General features: G+C 35.4%; 1 protein-coding gene across 3 annotated transcripts in view; it reads right to left on the bottom strand.

Annotated features, from left to right (window-relative positions):
• The window catches only part of VPS41 (VPS41 subunit of HOPS complex), a 150,199-nt gene that overhangs the window by 124,549 nt on the left and 9,213 nt on the right, over positions 1–16,437 (bottom strand). For all 3 annotated transcript variants that reach the window (XM_067550401.1, XM_067550400.1, XM_067550402.1), the window contains 2 exons: positions 5,531–5,638; positions 2,520–2,597 (listed from right to left, as the gene is read on the bottom strand). In XM_067550401.1, coding sequence (XP_067406502.1) covers positions 2,520–2,597; positions 5,531–5,638 — 186 coding nt within the window. The remainder of the gene's footprint in view (positions 1–2,519; positions 2,598–5,530; positions 5,639–16,437) is intronic.

Genomic DNA, 16,437 nt, shown 5'->3' with positions numbered 1-16,437 from the left:
TCTAGTCCACTTCCCCAACCAATTCCCTTCATTTTTTAAAATTAGCCCTTTTGAAGTCAAAGACCCTAGTCACAGATCTATTTTTGTTTATCCTTCCATTTAGTTAGAACTGAATTAGCTCATTGTCGCTCGAACCAAGGTTGTTCCCTATAACCAATTCTTCTATGAGGTCTTCACTACTCACCAATACCAAATCTAAAATGGCATCCCCTCTTGATGATTCAGTAACTATTTGGTGAAGGAATCTGTCAGCTATCACATCCAGGAAAATCTGGGCCTTATTATCACTACTAACATTTGTCTTCCAGTCTATATCTGGGAAGTTAAAATCTCCCATAATCACACAGTTCCCAATAGTATTTACTTCATTAAAAGTCTTAGAGAGGTCTCTATCCATGTTTACTACTATATTACACTACAATTTTTAACATAGCTCTGTCAAATCAAAAACAATTTTCATCAGAATCTTAAAAGACACCTCTTCTTCCTAAACCTTGCTAAACTTCAGCTTTCTGTTCTAAACTACTGATGCATTACAACTGCTCAAAAAAGATGGAAAAAATTTAAAGATAGTAAAACTGAACAGGAAAAGTTCCTCCCCCTTCCCCCACACACACACAGTTCTCAACCCAGTATGTCAACAGAACTATTTTTTAACTCAGGAGTTTTAAAAAAAAATCATCCTTACAAATAAACAAGACCTAGAAAACTTCAGCCTGGAACAGTAAAATTTTAGGAGTGTTATAAGTAAGGAAAAACGGACTTTAGAATAGAAAAGCTTACATAACCTCCCTTAAATTTACTATAACAAATATAAAACAGTAGCTGTTGATAGCACGCAAACACACTTTGAGGGATGAGATTGTTTTTTGCCTCTGTTTCCTGGTAGGAGAGACATCTTATTTTTAGGTTCAGACTCTGCCTGGGATCTGCGCAGGTGAATCTTTATGCCCACGCAGCATGCCCTACTGAAATCAATGGGGCTTTGCACAGGTACGTGGATCACCTTGTAGGATTGGGGTATTAGTGATCACTAGTTGTGGGACTGTGGGAAGAGGAGACGTGCAACAAAATAAAGTGTTTCAGAAACATGAGACAGAGTCCATCTGTGGGGTAAATATAACTACCAGGCACATGCATTTCAGGTCTCAATCCAGGGGAAAGACTCTAATAGATATTAATAGGTTTTGGATCAGTCCCTTAATGCGTACCTTTTAAATGAAGAAATTGGGTTCTAGATAAAACTCTTATCTGATCTTTCTCAAATAAATCAGATTGGAGTGAAAATTACAAGTATCTCTCTCTTTGGCAAATAGCACATGTGTAAAGTAATCAGAACAAGGAAGGTAGCCAGTCAAAGTCCTTCTTCTCCTAAAAGTATTCTGGAGAATTTCTATGGCCTGTGTTATACAGGAGATCAGACTATATGATCACAATGGTCCCTTCTGATCTTGGAATCTATGACTCTATTAAAGGCAGTCAGCATCTATCCTGTTGGGCTGATGGAGCATACAAAATTTAAGAAATACAAGAACACAATTAACTTTACTTTCACTAATCTCAAGTAAAGTCAAATCTGACCACTATAATATCTAAAATTTCCTTCCAAGGTTGTTCTTGGGACAATTTTTTTTTTTTGGTGTTTTTTATTTTTTTGGAAAAAATCATATAATTATATTTTTTAAAAATAAAATTTCACCTTTCATGTGCAGCTAGCTGTGTCAGCTTCAGAACACGTGTTCTATTTTGCCAACATGTCGACATCTTGTGATGGATACTTTGACAAGAGCTGACACTGCTTCTGAAAAAGTGATGTCTGCCCGCTGGAATTTGTGACAATACCAGAAAAAAGCATTCATTTCTTTTTTCTTTGTTTTATTTTGGGTGTGTAAACACACACACACACACACAGATACACACAAAACTCTCCATACTTTAAAAACGTGCATTTAAAACTTTACAATACAGCTTTAAATTCAACATTTCATTCATCCTCACTGATTCCAGGAACAACAATAAAAAAAAAAGTCTGCCTCTTCTCCTTCAATCAATACAATCCCTTAAGAATCTAAGCTTCAAAACATTCACATAAAATATTAGCTTTATATATTTGCAGTAGATAAACTGAACTAGCAAGGCAATCAATCAATTTTCAATTACTTTTGGCATCTCGATAAGATGATAGCACACATACTAACAATCGACAATAGTCGGCTAATAAGTGGGCTAATACCTTATGCAAGTCAAGAGCCTCTAGAGTAGGTAGATTATCATTAACTACAATAATAAATATGTATATCCTTTTCTGTAGTAATGATGACCACATCCTGCATGCATTCTGAGGTGTGTCCACATAAGAATGTGCTGCAATGTCTTTTTCCATACTCATATTAGGAGGAGGTTTTTTTTAATTATTTTTAAAATTTCAGGTATACTGAGAGCCAGAAATGTATTTACTATTTGGTACATCACAATATTTTGCGTTCCATTAAACTTGTTCTAAATTATGTTGTACTTACAATCTCAATCTTTTGGGTGATGTTTCCCTGGACATCAAGTAAATAAACCTTGCCATAATGTGTGCCCAGTGCCAAAAACTGTGATAAGAAAAAAGAGAGAGACTGACTAAATAAATACATTACAACTAAAAAAACAAACACATGAAAAACAAAAACACAACTAAAGAACTCCAGGATGTTCAGTAGATTAATTTTTAACAACAACATGAAAGAAAATATTCTATGGACGAAGCTTATTTTGGATGCACCTAAAGAATAAAACAGGGCTTGAAGCCCATATTATTGTGATCATGCAGGTTAGCTGTCAGAATGAGTCATGGGGACCCTCATCTAGTGACAACTAATGGTGTGCCTATATTCTGTACACATTGCCTGATGGACTGTGGAAGCAAATTAAAAATGCAGGTGAAAGCAAGGGCTAATACACACTTGAAAATAAAGCTATGGAAATAATTAAGACACTATCTATTTACTTATAACTCTTCTTTGCCATTAAAATAAATATTCAAAAGCAAAGCTACCAACTATTAGACCATTATTACACAGAATACCGGTAACATGGAAAGCTATATAAAGATCTAAATGTACTTAATATTATCCAGTTTGTTTATTTTCCTTGACATTATGATATTTCTACATTTAATGATGTATGCGTTCACCCTGTTTTACACTATGATAAATACTTTGTCATAATTAGGCTCTCAACAAATACATTTAACAGAACTACACATCTGATAGATGTAAAAAGGAAAATGATTTCAAGGGACCCTCAGTTAGTTTAACTGCGTGAACTACCCCTAAACAAACCAGCAGAAACTTCAGTACTACTTAATATATGACAGATGGTTTTTCTTTTTTCTCTTTTTAGCATTACTCAAATGGTCTAGGCTCCTAAATTCTCTGTATTTCACTGCATGTGAGCATGCTTCATTGCAACCTATAATGAAATGCTCAAATTTACAGGCACTACTAAGCGTGTCAGTCAAGCAGCACAATCTTTAAAAAATAACCTTACAGAAAGTCAAGGTTTAAAAGGATTTATCAAAATGGAATTGCTTAAAATGAAATTTCAGTTCAGGCACTTAAAATATGAAGCTACATTAAAGAGGAGTCAAAAAAGGGAAAGAAGGGGTTCATTAGAAATTCATCCTCTGCAATGCCTTTCACTCCTGCAAGGTTGCCTTTTTTCAGGAAGAAAAAAGTCCCCCGGGTAAAAAAAAATCAATACTGGTTAATAAAACATCAGGTGTGCAGACATAACTAGGTATGACTATTCCACTGCACAGGCCTGCTTGAATGCACCAGGTGCCAGGACGATTAGTCATCCAGCGCATACAGCAAGCCTGGTGAAAATATGATGCTATAGCATTGAAAGAAAAAATAATTCTGGGGAGAAATTAGTCTGAATACATAAACCAGATTTTAGAACTCGCAACAAAGCCCAAATTGTTCTGATCAGAATTACATGTATAATAGGATTATAATTTTATTCATGACAACTCTATATGGGTTGACAAATTCCCTTATCCCCAAAAAAACCTTGCACTCCACCTTCATTTTTAGGCCCTCTTTTGTAACAGACCAATTCCCAAAAGACCCATCCCCTAGCTTCTAATAGCATTGATCCTCCTCATAAATAGTGTATCTAGTTCGCTAGAAATCTAAGAGTGTTTGGATACTTAAAACAGCCTTACTGTAAGGTCACTCTTTGTGATCCTCTAGTTAAGATTGTATTCTGCGAACTTCCATATATATAAAATTTTATTTATCAGTTGGCTTTAGAAATTCACTTAACACTGAAAAAAGATCCCAGACTAGGAGCAGTTCCTTTCCAATTTTCAAAGTATCTGTTTGATTTTAAGTTTTTAAATGTTTAAGAGAGAGACTCTCAGTTTTTCATTCTGACAGTTAAAAGATCTTCAGTTTAAAATGTGAACTGTAACTACCTTAAAAATGCCTCTTGAGCAGCTGCACTAGTATTTTGAGTAAAGAAATACATAGCACAAGTCTTAAGCTTGAACATATAACAAAACATATCAGATAGACACCACAATGGTAGCTGGTAAGGAAGCATGATAGTCTGTCAGAAAATTTATATATTAAAAAAAAACCCAAACCAAATACCGCTGTATATATAGATTATAGCTTTTATATATTGTAATTATAATATCTGTTTGATAACAGTCATTGAAGTTATAGACTTTCAAATGTTACAGCACCTTGTCTTTCAATTTTAAAAAAAAAATATTACTAAAGACAAGTAAATTCAGAAAAAGAAAAAAACTGTTTAGCTGATTCAGACACGAGTTACTAGAATCGTAGCTGAAGTTTCCACTCCATCTTCATCTCACAAAACCGTACTTTTATTCCAATCACTGCAAGTCCTTCTATCTTCAGTGTTCTCTTGCTGTTGTGTTTTTTAGACTAATGTTATTAGTACAGAGTTTGAGTCCTACCCTCTTGTCTGAGGCTACTGAGTCTAGGTTGCTTGTAAAGGATCACAAATTAATGTATTTTAATTACTTTCCTGTTTTATTAACAAAACTTCGGTGGTCGTCCACAGATGAATACCTCTCCCACTTAATCAGTGCCTGGCATGACTGAGTTTGTTTTGAATGATTCAGAAAGTGCTGAATTCTTTACTTGATAAAGCATCGTTGAGACTGTATCCCGAATCTAGCTCATTATACAGTCTTTTAATTAGAACTAAGTCATGCAGTAGGTCATATAAACATTGCACCTTATAAAATACTGAGGACTGAAGTCTCACCTCTTACCCCTAGAGAGAGAGATGCCCAACATGAGGTTACTATTAAATAAACTGATATTACAGTTGCTTCCACTGTACTTAAAAGAGATGATCTTTAGATTTGGCAGTACTTGTACATAACAAAAATCTCTAACTTTTTTTTTTTTTTGATAGAGATAACATATAAACAGATAGATATTTAAAAAGCAAGTCAACAGTTATTTCATATTCCCACACAGAAAAAAAAAAAAAAAAAAGATACCTTTTCATGCACCGTCATGCAACTGGCTGCATCCTTTTGGAGAATTTCAGTCACTCCATTAGAAAGCCTTTCATACTTCAGCTTGGGTTCTTCTTCACTCTCATCTTCCTATATTATTAAGAGTTTGGGGGACAGGGAGGGAAAAGAGATTTTTTTTTTTAATTTAATTTAACTTCAATACCAAATACTTAGAGATCCCCTAATACTACCACACAGCAACAGCCATAGATGGTTCCCTATGATCTCTCAACAACAGCCACTACATTTATCATTCCAATGACTGGTACCAGAGTTCTGGATGCAAATAAATACTGTAAATAAGTAAATCAATACAGTTAAACTGTAAGAGGCACTTAGTTGATTTGTAACAAGCAGGAAAATGTACATGGGTACTTTGTTAAATAAAAGCTACTCATTCCCAATTAAGAAAAAAAAATAAGTATGAATATGGAAAAGTCGATGATAAAAAAATTTAGGTATGCAGTTGTAGCCACTTTTAGCTCTGAGTTGAAGCATGCACATTACAAGAAACTTGAGACCTTTACAAGATGCTGCATCTCTGTAGGAAGGATAGACACAAAATGCTGTAAATAAAAATAAAAATATCTACTAGGAATATGTTAGCTTTATAAGACATGTCAATGGGTTTTATGTTCAAACAAACAAAAAAAAGTAGAAAATTTGCTGCAAAGCTATCCGAGAAATATCTGGAAACAGTAAATTTCATATGGATAAACTGTGATCAAGCACCTTTCTAGAGCCTCAAACCAACCTTGTTATCTCTTTGCTACCTGATTAAAACAAACAAAAAACAAAAAAAATCTAGTTATGTACCTTTTATAAATAAATTCCCAAGGTGCAATATAGTGCTCAGGTGTTTATCTATACCAAAATGGCCTATTGCTGTAAGATGGATAAACGTTATATTTAATAGCTTCATTTGATACAGTATGTTCCAAAGCATCCTCACTATGAAGTAATATATCTGCAATGATATCCCCCATTCTCAATTAGAATGAGAACACCATCAAAAATATGAAAGGATTGTATATATACTGGATATAGTATTCTTTTTCACTTCCTGCCCTAAAATTGATGTATATCATTGCTGTGCACTGTTAAAACAGCTCCGGTGTTCCACCCCACTGATGGGCGAAATGATTCTAATATTGACTTCAAAAGAGGTGTTTGAGGTTCAATTAATATTCATAAAGCATAATAAGAGCTTCAGACAAAAGGTGCTATAGATGTGCTATGTTTTTTCCATGTCTAATGATGGTAAAAGCTATATAACTCCCAATGGAGAAACAAAAAGAACATTATGTTAATTAACCCTTTCTTGAAGTAAAAACAAACCAGTCTTTTCCTGTACTAAAAGCCAATATGATCATTTAATATAATAAACTACTGAGACTGTTTAAACTATTATTTCCCATGTTATCATGATATATGTTCTTTGCCGGAAAACACAATAAAAATCTGAACTTGTGGTAGAAATTCAATATTTCATGCCGCCAATTTATTGTATACATGCTAGAAGAAAAGGTGCTTTTAAAAATTGTTAGAGAGCTTTATGGCAGAATACAAAAGGAATTAATAGAGGGATGTCAACAACCGTGACATAGTTGTCTGAAGTGCAATGTCAAAATGTCCAGCAAGAAACAATTTTATTCAGTAAATCCAACATTGAACAAAGTTGTTACCAGTCAGAATGACAATGTCAAATTAGAGTGCCGTATATAAAAGTCAACTAAGTTACCAGTGTTTCCAAATCCTTAATAGAAGAAAATTGTAAAAAAGCAAGAAAACAAAGTAGTTTTTATTTATATATTTTACAGCAATTAATATATTACTGTATTTCTTTCGTCACTACAAAGACTACACTTGAAATGCATCAGTGAACTGTGCATCTGACATAAATGTTTGAAGTAAAAATTCAATTCTAGGCATCTAGTGTTTATAATAAGATTCCACATGTTGCTGAAGTCTGGACATCATATGTGCAACCAATGTGAAAAGTTAATTCTAGTCTCTCAAATATTTTGCATAAAAGCATTCATCCAGGGGCCGTTAGATAGAGTTACTGTAAATAAGTTTTGCCTGTCTTATTTATGAGTGAAAACTAAATAACTTCTCCTGCACATGCATATACAGAAAATTTATACTTTCAAACTCAGTGCACTGAAGCATTCTGCCAGGCTTCAAGAAAATGTAAATAAAATGAAAACTTCAAATATTAGCTACAATGATGTACCCACTTCATGCTTTTCTGACAGGTATCTTTTGTGTTAAGTAAAAGTCTGGCAAAAGGTGAATGAGAGATTTTTGAGAGATTGCTGTAAACAAAGGAAATGAAAAATGATTTTTAAAAAAAATACAAGTTTACTCTATTGCTACAGACAATCGCATTCTTAATAAGAGGGAAAACGTCAAACATATTTAATGTACCCGAGTTTAACATTTTACAAATATTTTCCTATCAGGAAAAGCTTTTATGCAGCCTGAACTTCTAAAGTAAACACAAGCCAGCGTTAATAAAAAGCAAATCAATAATTTTTGTTAAATTTTAATAATCCTGCAAACCTACAAATAAAACCATCAGCAGCCTGAGTTGAGATGACAGCTTCGTTTCTATGACAACCTGGTGGAATAGTACAAGTCCTGACTGGCAGCAAAGCTAAGATATGAACAGAGTGACATTTACCCCATACAAGAAAACTCCGCTTCAAAAAAAAAAAAAAAAAAAAAAAATCAATTTTTCAACTAACATGGATTTTTGCTAAGTGTATGGCACTTTTAATTAAAAGACAAGTCCTTTAAACCATCCTAGGACTCTCAAACATTTGGAAATAAATTTTATATCACTGTTACTTGTACTGTAGCTTAACATGTTTTTCACATTTTTGTAACCCAGAGAACTAATGCTTCATAACACATCAGGGTTTTGAAATTCTTGTCAAATATATTTGTTGTGTTATTCAAATAGCACTTTAAATATCCAAAGTTAGAAGGTAAAAAAATATGTACTATACAGAAGAAAATGTTTGAAGCTCTCTGCACATGAGAGTTTTAAATCTTGGTTGAAGTAAAACAACAACAAAAAAGATGGAACAGCCATGCTATAGCATAATTACCAATTTGTAGAGCATAGGAGACACCATTTTAAAAATTATTTTCCATTGCTTTTTCTGCTGTTCTATTTCCCTTATATTTTCTAATTCTGAGAATGAAAACACCCAATATATACTATAAAGATCTTTTCCAATGACCTGTGAATATTTCCTACTGAAAGCCATACACAAAACAAACTAATAAGAGCTGTATCTTTTGCTAATCTTGAATTCCTTAAGTCAAATGGAAAGATGCTCCTCTTTCCATTCCTCAAATCTGTCTGTATGAAGCTGACTACCAACCCTTCTTCAAGATTAAAATAAACTACGGAGAGCTAAAAAGGTGGCAGTAAGTCTTAAAAAGGCCAGGTTCGCTAGAGGAAGAGCACTCAGATTTCTCAACGCTAAGTTCATAACCTAATTCTCTTGAGATGTTCTGAATCAGTCATTCCCAACTTTGCCTACAGGAAGGATTGCTGTAGAACCCCTGAACAGCGAAAACTGAAATAAGGTCCTTACAAAGAAGATCTCAAGAGAGAATCTGTGGAATGTTTCTTGAGTTACTCCATTAGTGTATATTTGTTCCTGCAGCATGGGCTTTGCCCACAGGATAGTCTGTCACATAGACTATATGCTCTACTGTTGTGGATGCTGAATTGTCAATGTCCATAACATAATTAAACTGCCATCCTTCCTCCATGATTTGTCCTTATGAGTTTCAAAGCCTACCTCGCATATTGCAAATAAAGCCTTTCATGGAAATAAACTTTAATCAACATCCTTTGTCTTTGCTGCATAGCTTCTTCCGGATCCCAACTAATATTGTGGCCCTTACAGTTCTAGGCCCTGATCCAGCAATGCATTAACAACATATGCGTAACTAGACAAAAAAGTTATCTCGCAGAAGGGATTTACAATGTGACGATGCACATACTTAAAGGCTTTGCTGCAACAGGACACATGCTTTTTAGCAGGGCATCCCAGATGAGGAAGAAGTAATTTCTCACCACTAACTCTCGCCAGACTATCTGTCAGATAACTTCCGGTTTCAGAACAAGCAACTGAGTAAAACTAAGATGCCATGTTTCAAGCTAGACAGCAGTCAACCACAAGATGATTTCATACAGTACGTTTGATTAATTCAGGCTTAAAGAATATAAGGGAAGAGTTAGGCACTGTAATCCTATTAAAACCAAAGAGGATAATACTGAAGGATAAAGACATCTGTAGACAAGTTTTGGACTTTTTAATAGTGATCACTGTACCACAGAGAAAAGAAATTTGAGCGAGCTGGTTGTTTTATTGACAGTACTTGTGCTATACTTCTGGCAATACTAGTTTAGGAGCTGCACAAAGATTCTAAGTGAAGCCAATGGAGAATTACCGCCTCCAATTATTCTCCCCACTTGTTCTCAGTCTAGCATAAAGGTTCATAGAACTTCTTATGGTTATGCGAAGCGCATAAAACATACCCTTTGTGAGCTGGCTCAGAGCAGCTTCACTTGTCACAAGAATTCTTCAACTGATAAAGAAACTTACAAGACTTCTGTACTTTTACACTGTATCCAGGGAGAATTACTTGCCTTCCTCTCTATATGGAAGCACAAACTTCATCAAAAGGTATCTAGCAGTATTCAGTTATCTAGGCAATCCATTACTTTTTGGTCAGCTCAAGGTCCCATATCAGGCATATCAGTTTGAGTAGTCCCCAACATATAAATAATTTCTGTATGCTCACTTCTAGGGAAATTATGCATCAATCAAATGTGTGTGTCTTTGAAAAAATTCCCACAGTTGATTTGGATGGAGTGAAGGCCTATAAAAATATGTACCACTTTTAAGAGCAACATTAGGATTCCATTCAGATGCCTGTGCTGCCAACAGTATTAATAGCACAGCCTGAGCATAGGCAGATAGGCCTGCAAAACAATTACTCCAAAAATTTAAAGGATCCCTGGTCACCACAAAACGTGGCAGCAAACCCAGAGATGGACAATGGATTGTGCACACACTCCCAAATTGGGTGTTTATCACCACTACATATGAGTGTCTGTCAGATTTGGAGTACGTGCCTTGACCACGTCCACACAGGGAGTTCGTACCAGAATGGAGAGGAATCCATTGCTCTCAGTCCACTAGACCATGCTGCATCTCATACTGTTAAATGTACACTGTTTGTGGCCAAAGGTCACACTAGCCAGTCAGCATAGGAAGCGGCTCAGTCACGGTCCTGACACACTTGTATTCAGTGGTGATAAGACTCTGATCTGAACCATGGGTGCTCAGCAACATTGGCATTTGGCAATGCAAGAGTCCATCAAAATCAATTTCCTCCATGCCACCATGCCTCACTTTGTGGCATATATGACTGGTACCCACATCCAAGAAGAGACGAGGTAATGGTGAGAGCACTTTTACTTCTACAGGTAAGGGATCAGATCATGTGGGTGAGGATATTGCACCTGTTTCCACTATAATAATTGGCAGTTTAGCTACTGATTTCAAAAATTGAACAAAACTGGCCAGAGGTGAGGATACCCCTCAGTTGTGTTGTGATGTTGCATCAATATGCAAAGATTAATGTTTGTAAAGGGGTTTGGAAATTAATTGCTAGGTATGAAGCATTTTGTTGCATTAACATGTTGCAATCACAAGTGATCACCTCAAAGGCAGAATCAGGATATGCAACATGATTTTGATGCTCTCGGCTACTCAAGGCAGATGTACACTTTCTGCTGGAGGTATGATTTCCAGCTTTGGAAGATGTATGCTCGCTATCTCCATCACTACATATAACTCTTCCATCCCCTGTCCTGTATTAGGATAAAGCTTCTAGACTTTTTGTTTCTGTCCAAAAGAGTGAGGGGTTCTCTCAGTTTATGAAGGGTGAAACTGTGCTGTCAGGATTAGGATCGTGATTTATACATTTCTCTCAATGTCGTCAGAAACAGATTGCTATGACGTACATCAAAAAAAGGATGCTAGAAAGGAAAAAATGGATATTTAGTGGCCTTTCATGTTCAGAACCCTAATTTGCTGGACAGCCAAGCAACAAACTGGAATACGCTCTAAAGTAAGCTATTCTCTTCTTCAGGCAGTTGAAGTTAAATGTTGAGAAGTTGGAGAAGGGGGAAGAGACGGACCAGCCTGCAGATATACTGGGCAGTAAACATTGATATGAGACTATACAAAACCCATTCACACTAGTGAGCCTATTTCAAAGAAAGAAATAATTCCTTCTGGTCAGAAGTGGGGAGGAGAAATGAAAAATCAAACTGTTGTGATTAGAATTTTTTTTAAAAAGCAGGGATGCAGATTACTGGACAATTTAGGGTATCAGCAATAGCATACAGAGCCTTTCATCTCTGAGTCATCAGTTCAAATTCAGATCAGAGTGACACTAGCAAAAAGTTATTACCATCTGATGGCTGTTTGGAGGCTTATCAAAATGAATTTGTGGTATCTGGCCAGTTCCTAGCTGACAGATGGCCACATCACAGAAGAACTGCACCGCAACTAACAACCTGGATGGCAGCCTCAGCAAAGATACAAAAAAGTAAGTGCGCATGGAGATTAAGCCATGCTCTCAACAGCAGAAGTGATTCTTTAGACAAGAATTCAGCATCACTGGCAAGATAGTGTGAATGTACGCTACTGCCCCGCCTATACCTACTCCGTAGCTAAAGAAAGGACAACTCTCTCGCTCTCCCAGGGATGACAACATAGCACCTTTTTCCAGGAAGACTAAGCTAGTTAAAAATGAATTTGAAATAAATATTAAAAACTCTTTCAAGCTTCTAACTTGTACAAGAATAATTTTGTATTCATCTGACTTATTGCTCTGCAACAGATTGAAAGTTATTAGAATGAGGTTACCAAGCCAGGAAGGCACCACTTGTATTTTATGCACCCAAAAACATTGACCTCTATAGTTTTAAGGTGAAAATACACTGCTGTTCTGAGTAGGAAATGAAGTGAATAACCTCTTACAGAACCGCAGTATGATTCTTCATAAACCAAATCACCAAAAACATGCCAATCTCTGTTAGAAAACCGATGTTAGAAAAATTGGTGTGAGAAATCTTTTCTTCTTTCTTTCCTCCTGATACATTTTCTGTGGGGGATTTATTTAATCCTTTGGCTGCTTTGGGAAAATGTAGGTATACTAGAGCAAGGAATTACGATGATATGGCTGCCTGTGAATAAATATTAAAATGGTTGCATTCCAAGAATGAAATCATATACAGATGAAAGTAAAAGTAGACAGTGTTTTATTTCTTTTCAGCACTGCCATGGTATAAAGAAAGTCACGCAATATGTGTGGAACACCAATTCCAGATTCACACCTACAAGTCTGGATATAAACCAAGTTGTGAAGCAGAAGTAATATATAGATGACATTCTGCACATTAACAATCCTTTTAAGTGACATGTAAAAATATATAGTCCACAACAGTATTTGGCTTCACTTCAACTGTCTATTTGTTTTATCTCACTTGAAATTTTGTGTGCACCAAACCACTGGGAAACTATAAAACCATTTCAATCTTCAACTGCATACAATAATCCTAGTCACTCTAATTACATAACATACTGCATTCAAGAGCAAAATAAGATGTTTTGTTGTATTTTTGATATCCCAGGCAAGATCCAATAGTGGAGGAAAAGCCTAAGTCAATTCAAATCTGAATGAAAATATGCCTTTCTACCTGCATTTTCCATTGCTGAGTAAGGAATTTCAACAGAACCATTTGTTTCCCTTATGAACACTACTTGGGCACTAACTGTTGCCATCTTGTGATCTACTGCATATGAATACCCTACAGTGCAATTTTGGGAACAATAGTTTTTGAAGTTACTTTTATCAACTCGCTGAAATGTGAAACTGGTTAGGAAATTACTGCAAAAGAAAATTCAGCATTGCTCCATCCACATCAATGAATTGGGAAGGCCACATCGGCACACACTGTTGACACAGTAGCTTTACAATTGCATTTAATTTATGTAACATGCAAGGCAGTATTTTTACCTTTTATATATTTCACAACAGACAGGAGAATTGGCACTTCTGGTTAATATTAATAGCTCATTAAGTGAAATATCTAATCTTCACACAAGAACAGCAGATATTAGAAGAATATAGCAGTAAAACCAGTAACCCATTTTTCTTGGAAGTCAATCCTATAACGATGCATATTATAATCTTAGACACTAGACACAGCTAACTTGTTTTTAAAATTAATGTATGAAAAGATTCCATTTAAACTTCAATACATTATTTACAATGCTCATCCCACTGACTCAAATTGATAAATTATTTGCATGATACATTTTCTCATTAAACAGAGGTTTGTTTTTTTTATTGCATAGTTTCCCTTTCTCCACACCCATTTAAAAGGCTGGTTTCACTTTAGGTTATGAAGGAAGAAGTGAGCTCTCTCTGGCTAGTGCGCGTGTGTGAGAGTGTGAGCGTGTATAAAACTTAAGAAATTCACACACTGTATTTTTTCATTTGTAGATCTCAAAGCAGCGGGGGGAGGGGGCGGGGGAGGGGGGGTGTAAGCAAACTAATATCCCTTTTACAGATGGGGTAGGAAAAGCATGGAGAGATTAAGTGGCTTTCCAAAGGGAACACAGTAAATTGTCAGACAAAAGAAGCTGAAATACAAGAAGTGCCAAGATGCACTCAAGGGCTGGCATGGTATCTGAATCTACTTTTAATTCATTTTTTGTCAAGTTGATGGTGCCGCTTTAATGACAACAGTAGAAGAGCTCCTCTGTGCTTGATGCTTTGTACTAAGGGAACATTTGGTGGGCAAAGTAGAAGGAACAGGTAAACCTTTTTAAAAAAAAAAAAAAAAAACATGCTGCATTTATTTGAAACATTTGTAATTAGGTCTGGATCAGTTCAGAGTAATCTAGAAAACTAAGGAGTTGAGTACAGAGCTAAGTCAGCAGCCCTCAACGATTGCCCATTTTCTGAGGTTAGTAGGAAGACATGCAAATATTAGCACACATGCACGCACAGAATGCAATTGTCAAAGGTTTATGACATTGTTGCAACTACAATTCCGTTAAGAAATAAGATTGGACATGAATCTAAATACACTTTACAAAAAACATAACCAAACTTCAACAGGCTAACAAACATGAAGCTTCTAATCTCAGATATTGAAGTATTTACATGATCTTCATCACAGCAGTATCTGAGCATCTCACAATGATCACTGGATTCTTTTAGTCCTTACAACACCTTTATGAGGCTGGAAATTATTATTCCCATTTTACAGAAGAGAACTGAGAGAGAAGGTAGTTGAAGTGCTTGCCTATGGTCAAGAGAAAGTCTGTAGTTAAGACAGGAGGAACTGAAGATTTCTTGAGCTCCAGAGTGGTGCCCCAAATCATTCTTCCCACTTTATAATGTGCATATATATCATCAAGTTACCTGAGAAATCTGCTACTTCCCTTGTGCAGACCAGTGATATATATTTTTTTCATCAATACAGATTAAGTCTGTAGATAAGTATAATTATTTCATGCACCAGACATACAGTGGTTACAGAAGTAACATCCACATTAGCTCACAAGATTTCCCGGCATAGATTGCCTCATGACTACGTCACATTATGTAGATACTATGAGGTAGCTCAGCTATCAAGCCATGTTACTGGTTGGCTATCGTGATATAATGCAAAACAGCATCGGGGTCCAGAGTGATAGACATCAAGGAACTGAATATAAACAAAGCTCAAGTAGGCACATTGCACAAAAGAAAGCTTTTGAAACTTTCAACAGCAGGTATAAAATGACTCTCTACTCAGAAGAGAGGATCCAAAAGAAGATCCAGTTGTAGGTTCTGCAACAGGAGGTATCAGAGGGAGCTAGTGCAATATCATTATCCCTTTTTTAAAAAAAGCAAACCCCAAATGGTAAATTACATTATGAAGTGCAACAGGATTTTCCAATAGAGAACTAAACTGCAAAGTCAAGGAACAACCTAGCTGAGTATTATACTCAACTCACAAAGTTAAGGAAAACATGAATTTGCACTTCAACTTAATACTACTTTGTATTGCAAGTCTGAAAAGAAGCTTTGATATGAAGTCAACAAACATCTGAGGAGATTTTTGCTAATTAGACAGCAATATCTAATCAAAATTTGGTTGGGAAAACAAGCTCAGCCATAAGTAATCACTAATAGATATGTATACACTGCAGGAAAGAACAGTAATATTAAAACTTAGTAATTCCACTTCAGGCAATACATAATTTATTCAGACTTTCTTCTCCACAGTTTATGAACAGTTGAAAGTCAGTTTATTCTTTTTTTTTTTTTTTTTTTTTAAAAAGGCCTCATCAAATGTGACAGCCCTAATATGCAACTCCAAGTGTTGTAAAAAACATTAAATAAGCCAACGAAGCAACATCGTATCTAGAACTTTTCTGTGAAACAAACCTGTTGGATCTAAAATGTAGCACATTTGATTGTTTTATGGGGTCAGGGAAAATGAAGTATATGTACATCACATATGCCATTTTAAAAAATGACAAGTTTTTTTTTTTTTTAAAAAGATGATAGAGCTTCAAGATTGCAGTGAAAATACTTTACAGCTGAAGTATTTTTTTCTCCCGCGACTTAAAATACCATTTTAGATATATTGTTTGCTCATCATATCATGGTAGAATAAATGGTATCCTGTCTACATGATAAGAAAAAGCTCATAATACACCATATCATATGTAAGAATATGAAATAAAAGAGTAAATTGTAGTGTAGTTACAAAGAAAGATCTGCTA

Source organism: Emydura macquarii, unplaced genomic scaffold (genome assembly GCF_026122565.2).
Source record: "Emydura macquarii macquarii isolate MOO-44397 ecotype Brisbane River unplaced genomic scaffold, CSIRO-AGI_Emac_v2 contig_1263, whole genome shotgun sequence".
Classification (NCBI taxonomy): Eukaryota; Metazoa; Chordata; order Testudines; family Chelidae; genus Emydura; species Emydura macquarii.
The sequence above is the reverse complement of the archived record's forward strand: the minus strand, read 5'-3'. Positions and strand labels throughout refer to the sequence as shown.